This window comes from Pleurodeles waltl, chromosome 11 (assembly GCF_031143425.1).
Source record: "Pleurodeles waltl isolate 20211129_DDA chromosome 11, aPleWal1.hap1.20221129, whole genome shotgun sequence".
Lineage (NCBI taxonomy): Eukaryota > Metazoa > Chordata > Amphibia > Caudata > Salamandridae > Pleurodeles > Pleurodeles waltl.
The window spans coordinates 915,388,341-915,401,549 of NC_090450.1; the positions used below are offsets into that span (position 1 = coordinate 915,388,341).

Here is a 13,209-nt window from a genome sequence, read left to right on the forward strand (position 1 = left end):
GGAGTCAGCCTTGCTCCTGACTAGCCAAGTCCATCAAGGGGCATGTCTATCAGAGAGGACTGGACATTGCAGATGAACACAGCTATGCGCAGATACGCATGGCAGTGAATGGAAACACTGGTGCCAATATCCCACCCTATGGAATCGGTGGTGTCCAAGCACAATTAATTGTGAAGTTGGCCATGTCACGACCATCTTGAATCACCTGGGACAGGACAGGACGAAGGTCTTCAGGTACACTAGAGGGGACTTGTGCCACTTAGTTCCAAAAGGCGCAGGAAAACACAGCCCAACAAGTAGCTTACGTTAAAGGAATGGGCCAGGCTGTTGGAAGAGAAGACATGTTTCCCAAACATTTCTATTCTCTTTCAAGAAGAGTAGACAGAAATGTATTGGGTTTGGAGTGACTTGGGGAGCCTGCACCAAGGCTGTCTACTGAGGGGTCCTGAGAAAGAAAAGCCAGGTCACCTGGAGCAGGGCAATGGAACCTGGCAACCTAATGGCAGACCGGTGGGCTGGAACATGGTTTGGCCAAAGCACCTAATAAGGCATCCATAAGTGCCTCATTAGAGGGCAGTGGTGGCTCCAAAGACGTGTGTCAGGCTATAGAGATCTTTGGTTAGACTGTTTTGACCTCGTGGGCACGAAGCTGTAGGAGGAGAACCTCTGTGGCTAGCCCAGGGTGGGGAAACAGTGAAGTCTCCAAGGAGGTATCAAGGCCTCTATCCTTTTGTAAGACTTCATACCAATGGTCATTTTGATAGGGCTGAGCGAACTCATCACCTAGGTCAATCATTGTTTCAAAATTAAAAGAGCGCTGATGACCCTGCGGATACTAAAGGGGTGGCAGATCAAGGGGGAAAAGTGATGCCTTGCCCAAATTTGGGCGCAACTTCAAATGAGATCAGACTGGCATTTGCTCATCGTTGGAAAGAACAATCAGATCCTCCACCTCAGGTGGTGAAGTTACCATCGGTGTTGACATGCCCAGGCCCGGCATGGGTTGTGGTGCCAGAAGCGGGGTCGGAAAAAGAGCCAAAGGCAAAATGGCTAAGAAAGTATAGCTAGCACTGAGGGCGAACTCACCAGTGGTATTGCAGCTGGGGAGCCTCTCAGCTTTTTAAGGCCCAAAGGCGCACCAGAGAAACTCAGCAGGGATCCGAAGAGCTGGACCATGCCTGCACAGAACTCTTATATCTGGCGCAGTGTTACTGATGGCCCTGGAAACTCAGGTTGTGCCAGAACCAGCTGCAGAATCAACACTGAAGTTGGGCGTCTTCGGGAGCAAGATCGAGAAGGATGGCACAGTTCCCATGCCTTCTCAGGCTAATGCGAGTGGCGCTAGGTAGTGGAGCTTCTTAAGATTTTTATGCTTGCCTGAAGAATTGAAGCACGATGAAAAGCGACCTCTGCAGTGACTGTCAACTCCAAGAATGGGAGCGGCAATGAGGACAAACCTAGGACAAAGACAGCACAGTGGAGTGGTCCCAACAAGAAGATTTCTTGTGCTTGGCAATGCAGAGTTACGCCTGGTGTTACAGGATGGCCTTAAGGTTCACTGACTTGCAGTCTCCACAGATCATGTAGTCATGGTTTGATCCCTAGCACCACAGGCACACCTGATGGGGATCCGTCACAAACGTTTGTTTGCGACAGTCGCTACAGGGCTTGAAACCTTTCATTTTAGGGGGTGGCATCCCATGCACTTTAAGAAATTTGGGGGGAAAAAATCGAAATTAGTCTCAGATATGAGGAGCTCTGGATGCATGTTTGGTGGTGTGGAAAGAAAGGAACTGGTGTCACCTAGCGGGGCACCTATATAGCCTCCGCATGTCGTTTTCAGAGCAGACCAGCATCAGTGCAGTGCGGAGCCGCATAGCGCCAACCTATTGACAAGTCAAGGTACTGCTGAAAAATCTTCCTGATGAACTCTGACTCCTGGGGAATATTCCAAAGGTGAGGGATCTGCGGCTAGAAGTCTCTATCAGGAAGGAGTGTACATGCATCCCACATCTTCTCAGTTGTGCTGCTAAAGCAGCCAGACATTTTGTAAACACTCTGGGGGTCATTCTGGGCCCGGCGGTCTTAGGGTCGGCGGGAGCACCGCCGACAGGCCGGCAGTGCTCCCAAGGGCATTCCGACCGCGGCGGTAAAGCCGCGGTCGGACCGGCAACACTGGCGGTCTCCCGCCAGTGTACCGCCGCCCTTTGGAATCCTCCAAGGCGGCGCAGCTAGCTGTGCCGCCGAGGGGATTCCGACCCCCCCTACCGCCATCCAGTTCCCGGCGGTCCGCCCGCCGGGAACCGGATGGCGGTAGGGGGGGGGTCGCGGGGCCCCCGTAAGAGGGCCCCTACAAGTATTTCACTGTCTGCTTGGCAGACAGTGAAATACGCGACGGGTGCAACAGCACCCGTCGCACCTTCCCACTCCGCCGGCTCGATTACGAGCCGGCATCCTCGTGGGAAGGGAGTTTTTCCCTGGGCTGGCGGGCGGTGTTTTGGCGACCGCCCGCCAGCCCAGGGAAAAACTTAGAATACCCTCCGCGGTCTACTGACCGCGGTGCGGTATTTCGGAGGGGGGAACTCTGGCGGGCGGCCTCCGCCGCCCGCCAGAGTTAGAATGACCCCCTCTGTCTGCTGACTTTATACCAAAATGAAGTACTTTGAATTGAGAGCATACCTGGTTCACCACTAACTGACGGAATATTTTGTGCTTCTAGTTCATTGGCACGTGGAGATAGGGATCCATATGGGATCAATACGGGTGCCATATACTCCTTTTTCCGCGGCAGCGGAATTACATCTTGCATTGTGGACATCGTGATCTTCTGTGTCTTTATACATTTGTTTATGAACTGGAGATCCAGAATCAGTCTTGTTTTTGAGAAATTTCCTTCACTTCCTTTTGCAAGTGTTGTGGCTCAACCTTGGTACGTGAACTCTTTTTTGGTTTTACATATGGGGGATTTTTAGGAGTTGGAAACAATAACAGTTGTTGGATAATGTTCAGCATCCATTTGTCAGAGTTGACTGACTTCCATTCCTGGAGAAATCCTCCTATTCTGCCTACAACTAGTTTTATGTTGAATGGCTATTCTTCTTTAGAGTCACTTACATGATGAGCCCATCCCATTTGGGGTCTAGGCCCTTCCTCTGGCCCTTACCTTGAAAAGGCTGGCGAGGTGTGGGGGAAAGCTACATATGTTGTTGTGGTGACTTGTTGTGCACCTACTTGTTGGTATGAGGTTTATGACATAGAGAATATTATACTTCTTTATCTGCTGAAGGGTGTTATCCACTGTATTTCCAAACAGATGTTCTCACGTGAAGAGAGTATGTAAAACCTAAGACTTGCAACCAGGCATGTCTCCTAAGAGTGGTACTAGTACACAGCTGCCTGATTTCGGTGTCTGGTGTGCAGAGTTGACCTAAGACAGCTGTTAGAAAGAGCCCTGCCCTCTTCCATAATGGTACTCAATCTCTTCCTGTATTGTTCAGGGAGGGATTTCAATAACATCCACATTTCCTCCCTCTTTGGTGGCCATATCGATTAATGGGCACATTCAAGTTGGCTATTTTCAATTGTGTACCAGGCATTCTCTCTACCTTGCATTCACACCATCTCCACCCTTTTGCTTTCCTTTTCCAGTGGATGTACGTTACCATTGGGACTTTAGCTCTTTTTCTGGCTATGGCAACAATTAATGGATCCGCCACTGCACTGTGCTTTATGTATAAATGGTCTTTCGAGGAGTGCTTGTATTTTTTTCTCTGGTTCTCAAAATTCCTCCCTACCATTATCAAGAATGACTGGGATCAAAGAAAGGTACTGACACCCTATCTGTGATGGAAAACGAGTTTGGAGATGAAAACAAGCCTGCAACTGTTCTTCTTTTAACTTCACCCTATATTTTTGTGCAGCTTTTTTTTCATCAAAGCTTAACACACTGTAATGTCATTAGGTGTGGAAGGAGGCCTTGAAAGACAGAATTCAACACCCTCACTGGTGAGTCAGAGTCGAGGTCTTGCCATTCTCCCTCTGTGCTCTTGATGTGTTGAATCATCCCTTACTCCTACATTTCTTCTTCCTCTAAGACGACATACTACTCTTCGTGGTGAGGTTCAGGTGTAGTCGGTGGCTGGAAGTCACCCTATTTTTCCTTGAGTCTCTTTTCTCTGACTGGTCTTGAATGCATTTGAAAAACTTTGTGGGACTTGTCGACAACTCTTCTTCTGGAGGATCACCGCCATTTTGGCTTTTAGGCATCTTTATTTTCTTACATCCTCAAGCGCTCTATTTGGCGTTGATGTCTGGAGCTGTCTTTCTCTTCGGGTTCAGAGTTCCTTGCTTAGACGTTTTCTCCCTCTCTTGGTCTTAATTGATCTCGGCGTTGAAGGCACCTGAGAAACTTTCTTCAACAGTGTCCTTGTGTGAGGGCATGTGGGGGTTCTTTGTTTCAATCTTCATTCACTTATTTAGGGTTTTGGCATCTTCGGGAGACAAATTGCTTCAGTTTGGGCCCACTATACTTTCAAGGTGTCACCTCAGCACATCTCTCGTAGTCTCCCTCTCTCTGCGATTTCTTTAGCAGCTCTTCTTTTCCTGTTTCAATGACATCTTCCTCAATGTCAGATTCCTCTCATTGTGCCAATTCTGTGCCCCTGATGTTTTCTTCATTGTCATTCGACAGACCAAGGTCCCAGAAAGAATGTTGATCCTTCATCTGGGTTTGCACCATGGCGTAATGTGCCCACCTCTGCTTTTCCCTGTTTCGGAGTGTCTTTCGCTGTAATTCAGCAAAAGCAGCAGAAGAGAAAGGCTGTGGACCTTGTGACTATCTTTTTCTGCAAACTTATAGTGGCACCTGGGCAGAATCTAAAGGATGTGTTCTTCAGTTCCCTCGACAATTCCAGCCCTCCTGATGCACATTCTTTGACCTCGAAGTCAACTACCCGTGTGGTGCACCTACTTTATTCTGTGATATTCAGTAGTTATTGTTTTGTGATGATTCTTCCTTCATTGTTGTGCATGTGCTTTCACAGTCTAAATGCAATTGTGCTAGATGATTCATCGACTAATCCACAAATTCTTCTCAATAATCCCAGAGTTCCAGCTTCTATTTTCCAGACCCAATGGTGGAAAAAAGAACTTGAAGAAGGCAACCTCACACAGGGGCTTCCAGGGTACATGTCTGAAGTCACAAAGAGACACACATACTACCAAATGGTGGCTGAAGACACAACAAGAAAAAAAGGACAAAAAGAGAGACATTCTAGATCCAACCACTAGACAGAGGAATAATGCACAACATCTAATTCTAGAAAAGATTCTGTTTAAATACCTTAGCCATTTTGCTTTCAGGAAACACTTTAGAACACATCTCTTCAGACTATATCCCACGAATGATCTCTTTTCCTAACTTTCCACCATTCACTTGTTACACATAAAGCCCTATGACTCAGTCAACACCATAAAAACACTTAAATAAATGTAATAAAATAGGCCTTTGAGAAACAAATACACAGAAATCCCCAATGACAGAAATATTTGAAAAACACCCCTGACCCCAAAGAAGACCATTAAAATCACAAATCTGTAGATTCGGAAATACTTTCATGTAATAATATAAAAAGTCTGAGGCCAGTGCCCTGGTTTTCTATCCACAGGAGGCAGAAAAGGCAAGGGAAGTAATGCCAAGTGCAGGGCATAATGGATAGTGATGGTGCTGCTGCCGGACGTATATGCTGTAAAATGTGTATATGTATTTTTTTTTCTTTTAAACAAACTGTTTCTACTGTAAAAGGGCTCTCATACTGGAGAATTGAGGAAAGTGTACAAAGAAAGCACAGAAGGAACGGGCAAGTGGAATTCTCTATACAGTAGCATTTTAAGGCACAGTATAATCAAAAAAAATGTGTTGGATGCCCATTTAAGTTGAAAATGGGAGTGAGATAAACTTAGTCACAATGATGATTTTTCTAGAATATCCATACCCTTTTAGAGCTATAGTCTGCAATGTGTCAACTTTCTTTTTTAAGAAACGTCTGCCACTGCCACACATTTTGTGTGGAGAAAAAAGAGAGTCTATAGATCAAGGAAGTGGTTATGACTTATGGGGAAAGGAGACAGTCTGACAATGCCAATTGTTGCATATATTATTGGCCTTCTTTGGGGGACAGAATAGGTCAGAGCATGAATTCACCTGTACTCTGCAGCTATTGTTCTTATCTTTTTTTTAAACTAAACTGGATTTCATAACCATCTGCACAAATTAAACAGCTAATTATATCTCCAGTGTGGTGTATTAAAGATCAATCAGACAACTGTTCACGTTTGGACAGCTATCTCCCATAAATTTGTTCTGCCTTCAGTATTAAATCACACATCTCTCTGAAATAATAATCTCACATTCCCAAATATAACTTATAGGGTGGATATTGATTGGGGTAAGGCAGGTGTACAGCTTGTCTCCAACAATGTATGATTACATGTTTTGAGGAGGTGATGAACCAGTTTAGATTTGCTGCAGATATGGCAGTAAAGTCTGTTGTTACACCCTGGTCCTGATCCAAATCAATACAGTGATAGCCATCCTATAATAAACAGATGTACTACTACAACGTCAATTTGCCAGCAATGTACTACACTTATGGAAAATTGATTGCTTCAATATTTTGGCAACTAGGTGGAGCAAGGAACTAAAACGCAATGTTGATCAAGAACAGTCAGCAAAATTGCTACAATATGCCAAACATTTGCTGTCCCCTGACTTCATGGTAAATCATTTCATGACCACATTCAGACCATGCTATACTCTAATAAAATCTAAATACATTTTGAATGACTTAACTTCAAAAAGCCATAGGTGCCAATAGTGTGAGGAAATAAAATCACATATTTTTGTTCCTTGTTCCAACTTAAATGTTTATTGGGAGTTAATCTGTAAAACACTACATCTAACACTTTCAATCTCACTGTCAGTTCCGAACCTGAATTCATACTGTCCACAATTGCCAATTCCAATCTAATCATGGCAGCCCTATTTATACTCATCTGGCTGACAACATTTGGAGTAATGAAAGACTGAAATCAACCTAGAGCATTCGCACTGCATTTCAGGTGGTCAACTGTTGTGGAAACCTTTTCCACAGAAAAAGAAGTTCTTAACAAAAGGAAATCTACAAATCATTTACTAGACAGTGGGCTTCCAAATGGATTCACCTAACAAATCATGTAACTATTATTAGTTTCACTTATTTTTAATAATAATACACAGGTGGAATACTATGTAGATCTATTTGTTTATATGCTGCAAAATGAAGAATGAATCACAAAAAAGGCGGTGTGCCAAAATGCCAACTGTTTTGTGACCCAAATTCCAGTTAATCTAATTGGCCTTGGATTCTGGCACTGCTTTTGCTGAGTTTTCTCTTTTTATACTTCTTTATTTGTTCAGTATATTTAACGATCTGTTTAATTCTTCTTGTAATGTATTACTTTGATATTTCTGCAATATAAGATGGGAGAGAGACATATGTAAGAGTAATTGAACGTACAGAAGTGGGTTATATTTAGAAAATAAAGACCATCCAGAGAATATGCATATCTTTTAAAGCAATGTGAACAACATCTCATAGTTTTATGATGAAAAATCGGAATACTTTAATAGAATTAGATTGGGTTAAATTGAGTATACCTTTGTCATGATTCCCACAGATAAGGGTTCTGTAATGCATATGCCTGACCTTAGGTTGGTTAAACCAGCACCAGTATTTTCTCTGGTGTTGCACAAAATGAGAACTCAGAGCTGGCGATAGGCTTTTTTTAAAACTTCCTCAAGGCAGCCATATCCTTCACATTTCTCTCCTTACATTGCCAAGTCTGCACATCAGCAATACAAACCATTGTGCTGTCTGATCGCTTCTGGAAATAAAGCTACTGATTTTTCACAAGGGTGCCACAAAGCCTGCTGTAGGCGTGATACTGGAACCCCTGCTCCAGAGAAGGTGTAAGTGCAGTGCAAAACCCACACCACACCCACTCACAATAACCAACCTCCCCAACCCCCATTACAGAGGAAGGCAGGGTAGCAAAATGTAAGCTGCTTGGGTTGGCTACATTCTGCACCTCAAGACAAAGGTGTATGTATCAAGCATGTGTTCTGTAGAATGAACATGCTGCATAACACGAGGATTCCCTTACCCAAATGGGGTAATCTTCTATTAAAATGTTCTGGTGGAGGATACTCACTGGTGGACTCGACAGTAAAAAAGGACATTATGCAGTTTTGCCACTTCTGTGTCACTTGTGCCTCCTGTGCGATCAATGTGAAATGGCTCTAAGTTTTGCATGTTGAAAGTCATACTCCATTTCTTCTCTATTCACTAAAAATCCTGAAAGCTGGACATTAAATGTGTGATCTGAGCTAATGTAAGATAATTTCCACCTATGTTATAGCATGTTATTGGTATGTGGAATTTGTATGAGTGTGAATGATGAGGCCTACTAGAGTTGAAGTCTAACAGATGACTGTGTGCTTCCACAGTTCTGGCTTGTCCTAGTGTGTGTTACTGCATAGTTCTCAGATGTCAGTGAAAGAATCCTGCAACCAGACTAGGGGGAAGGGGTTATCTTATCCCATTTTTTGCCACATAAGGTTTACCCAATACCTTCTTTTTTCTGCAACAATCGTTAAAACTTTATTGAAGGGGTACTGCAAGCAAGTCATTTGTCGGATGGGACTGATCATATTTCTCAATTGACTTGCTCGCACGATCTTAACCACATTAAAAACTAATGTGTATGTTTTATGTGATATAGAGATTATTAGAATGGTGGTTGTTTTTATATTTAACGCCATGAGCTTCTCAACAGGTTCCAATTCACAGACTCACATTTTACATCTTATCACGGGGCCATGAAATAAAAATAATTTGTTTCCAGACATTGCTCATTATTAGACATTCCACTGATCTTCCGCCTCTTGTTTCATTGCACCCATTTACAGCAGAGTTTTCTGTATCTGATGCCAATGGTGGAGAGTCTCAAAATCAAGTGAACAGATACAAATTTCTTAGGTTAGCCAATATGACTGAAGCAACATACAAGGTATGTAATGAAAATATTTATTGTTATTGCCACTATAATCTACAGAGTGCATTATTGCAAAAGAGTTTCCAGAAGTAGTGTACAAATGTGGTAATGGACAATTTATTAATGATCTGAGTTACAAAGCGGACTGCAACATTTAATGAATTTGATCTCCAAAGTATTTCAGTCATTCTAGCGTGATACCATCTGCTGAAATAAAGCCACTGGACTTAGCCACTTTCTAAAACAATAACCAGCGGTAAAAGGAATTACCTGATGGAATAAAAAAAGTATAGCCTTGTTTCAATTCAATCTTTTGACATCCGCTGACTTTATCTCCCAGGAAGATATCAGCTTGTTTTCCAGAGAGCACCCATTCTTCATAAAATTCTAAATTCTGCAAGGTTGGTGGAATCAACCAAAATACCTACAGAGAAAGGAAAAGTGTAACCCTTACAATATGTAATGATTAAAACTTGTTGAAAATGTTTCACAGTATTGCCAGTAAGACGGTTTTCAATACACTGTTTTAATTTGTTCTCTTCCCAACAAGTCAAGTTTTTGGCTTTGAAGAACAAGTTACTCACCTTCTCTGGTACAGACTCAATCTAACTGCAGATTCCTAACCTTGTTAATGACTCAGACCAGGAAATCCTGCAGGACAGACTGGCAAAGTGCCCGTCCAAACAGACCTGGCTCTTCATGCAATAATGGTTTGTGAACCTGTGGAGGGATGCCCATGTAGCAGTCTGCAGATGTCTAAGATTGACAAACAACGCCTCAGCACACTGATAGTAGCCTTTCCACTGGTGGAATCATTATGCAAGCCTTCTCGGAGCTGCTTCTTGGCTAACCCATAGCAGATCTTTAATCCATAATACAATTTTGAGGAATTGGTTCTCTATTGTACCACTTTCCCTTTTTGGGCTCCAGGGAAGCCCACAAAAAGTTGATTGTCTAATTGAGGTTGTCCGGTCCGATCGATGCAAAAAACCGAGGTCCCTCTTAGAATTAAAACAGTGAAGCCCCTTCTCTTCCTTAGACTGATAAGGTGGGGCATACAAAGATGTCAACGTAACAGACTGCCCTATGTGGATAGGCGTGATTAACTTTGGCAATGAAGTACTTTTTTGTCCGGAGGACCAGTTTGCCGGCAAAGAAAGATGTTTAAGGTTGCTGGACTGACAAGGCCTGGAGTTAACTCACTTGTCAAGCAGAGGTGATAGTGATGACGGACACTGTCTTCATGGTCAAAAGGCATACAGTGCAGCTGTGCATTGGTTCAAAAGGAGTGTACAACAAGTAGGTGAGAAGTAAATTGAGGATGCACTGCGGCATCACAAAAGACGTTGGTGGGAAGATGTGGATCAGCCCCTTCAAGACTGATGAGCAAGATCCTTGTTTTGCCCAGGTGCCCAACAGTTTATCCGTAAGGGTCTCCTTGAATGGCAGTAAAGGTTCATGCTTCGTTTGTTTGGGATGAAGCACATCTGTCAACACATTAGTCTCAGTAGTTGGTGGTGTTGAGGTCTATGATTTCTGCTGTCCTCCTCCTTATCACTAAGGCTAAAGAAGCAAAATCTTCTGTGGCTACATTTGGGAGGTGGGAGTGGAGGCCAGTGTCAGGAGAGGTATCCAAGCAACTTGCATCCTGCAAATCCAGAAATAAGATTTTGCTATAGTAAACATGACTGGAATCTTCACTGTCTTCTCCAAATTCATGATGGCGTTGATAGAATGATTCGGGGTCAGAATGAAAGCAGAGGTGAGGTTGAAGCGATGTCAGTGAAGGTAAATCTGGATTTGCCTCTGAGTCCAAAAGGATAATAGGATCTCCCTCTGGAGGTGTTGGTGCTGGCATCAATTTTCATGGCTGCGGAGTGGACTGGAATGTTGTAAGCAGCATGGGCACTGAGATGGAAGCCGAGGGCGACTTCAGGACAAGTGGCATAGTCAGCATCAGAGACAATCATGGATGGCTTTGTGGTTCATCTTAGTGTACTTGTCAACAACTCTGAATCATGCTTGGAGACCAGGCACAAGAAACAGACCTCGTGTGGGTCTGTCAGCGACATCTGCTTATGGCAATCCTTACACTGTTTAAATCCGGTAGTACTAGAAGAGGACCTAGCACTTGCACACTGGAATTTTTTTGAGTGGAAAACTGTCACGTCTGACAGGCTCGAAAGAGCAAGCTCTGGATCTGTGTCGAAGGGCACAGAAAGAAAGGGGCAGAAGTTAGCAAGCTAAGGGGGCACAGAAATAGTGGCCCCATTGTCACATCCAGTGGGGGATGGACCCTACACAGACCTGCACAATGCAATATACTGGTAAGCGAGGGAGTTGCTATGAAAATGTTTTGGATACAGTCTGGTGCCTGGGGAAATTCACAAGGGGAGGAACCTACAGTTAGAAATCTCTATTAGAAAAAATCAACCACAAACGCAACTCATCAAAGGGCTGTCTGTTATCGCAAGCTGCTAGATAAAATTGTCACCGGATGATATCAAACTCACATACACAAGCATGGATTGCTACACCATGGTAAATTGAAGCTTCATCACTGCCATGACTCAGAAACCACTCTCCTGTCATGCAATCGCATACTAACATGTAATATAAAACATGTATTTGTAAAGTTCATATTTACTTTATGCATCTTGGTAATGTTTCACAAATTAAAACGGTCAGTGTTGCGGATATATTCTCTTTAGCAAAGTCTTTCTTAGTGTCCTACCAATACGGGATGTTTCAAGCTGGTCAGAGGCTTTGCATAAGGGTTGGGCAGGTGCCTATTATCTGTGTGGGTCTGATTTGTTTTGAAGTTGAAAACACAATCTCTTTCAGGACAGTAAAGGTGGGCACATATGCACAAATAAGCAGCCAACATCACAAGACTGACCCTGGCTAATTTAGGAGATGGGTAGCATGCTGGCTTTATTACTCTCTTTATTTAGTTTGTAAAATGCTAACATGAACCTGGCAAGCAACTGCATTAAAATGGCAAAGTCAACTCCAATAGCTCTGATTCATTTCATTGTATTCTAGGTGCTATGCAGAGTGTTCATTAGTAGTCTCTTAGATTACATTAATTCTGTTAGGTGAATATCAGCACTGTAGGCTTTTCATCAATTCAGCAGACTGTAATTTCTCAGTATATAGACTTCCATCCATGTCACAGGACACCCTTCGTACTACATCATGTCTTGTGAAGCAATATTTCCCATTCTCTCTCTCTTCCTCCCCTCTTTTTGTTCTGACCCCAGTTTCTCTCTACCTTTACACTCCTGCAAGGGTTTCCATCTCGCTCACTGAAATCGCTTTTCCGAGCCAACTAAAGAAGACTACCTTCATGCCCCTACTCAAGAAACATAATCCTATCCCTAACAACCTTTTAGTTTCTTTCCCATTGCAAGGCTGCCTATTATCACAAGCAACTAGAAAAAATTATCACCAGATGATATCAAAATCACATAGTCAACCATAGATTGACTGTTGGACCCTAGCAAATTGAAGCTTTGTCAGTGTCTATGACTCAGAAACAGTCTTCTAAATACCATTCGATACAATAGGGGCACATGACATAAAATGTGTACTTTAAAGCTCACATTCACCATAATCATCTGGGTTTCCGAACAAATTAAGTTTATTGTTACCCAACTTGGTGGTACTCATTTTATCAACATTGAGACATGATACTAGAATATCATAACTAAAATGTCATCAAACAGACATATTGTATCATAAGTATATCTTACAAAAATATCACCCAAGTGGAGCTAGTACTTTAAAATCTCACCTAGTGTGATGATATTTTTGAGAACGATATTTAGAGCACAAATACTTCTGTTATATTGTATTTGTGCTGACGATATTCTAACATTCAACCACTGAGTTAGCCCACCAGGATAAGGAACTGTGACCATGAAGTCAAAAAAAGATTCCTGGAGTTGATGCATTAGTCTACTGAGCCATCATACACAGCTAACACGTGACAGTGTTTGTCCTCTTTGACCTTTCCATTGCACTAAACATTTGTCTGTTTACATAAAACATTTCAGTGATTTTGATGGACCTCCTTTGCTATACAAAGAGGATAGTTTTTATTGTTAAGTAAGT

At 42.9% G+C, this 13,209-nt stretch overlaps 1 protein-coding gene across 5 annotated transcripts in view; it reads right to left on the bottom strand.

Annotated features, from left to right (window-relative positions):
* The window catches only part of KDM2B (lysine demethylase 2B), a 715,168-nt gene that overhangs the window by 389,440 nt on the left and 312,519 nt on the right, over positions 1-13,209 (bottom strand). For all 5 annotated transcript variants that reach the window (XM_069214908.1, XM_069214905.1, XM_069214907.1 and 2 more), the window contains exon 8: positions 9,364-9,517. In XM_069214908.1, the coding sequence (XP_069071009.1) occupies positions 9,364-9,517 (154 nt within the window). The remainder of the gene's footprint in view (positions 1-9,363; positions 9,518-13,209) is intronic.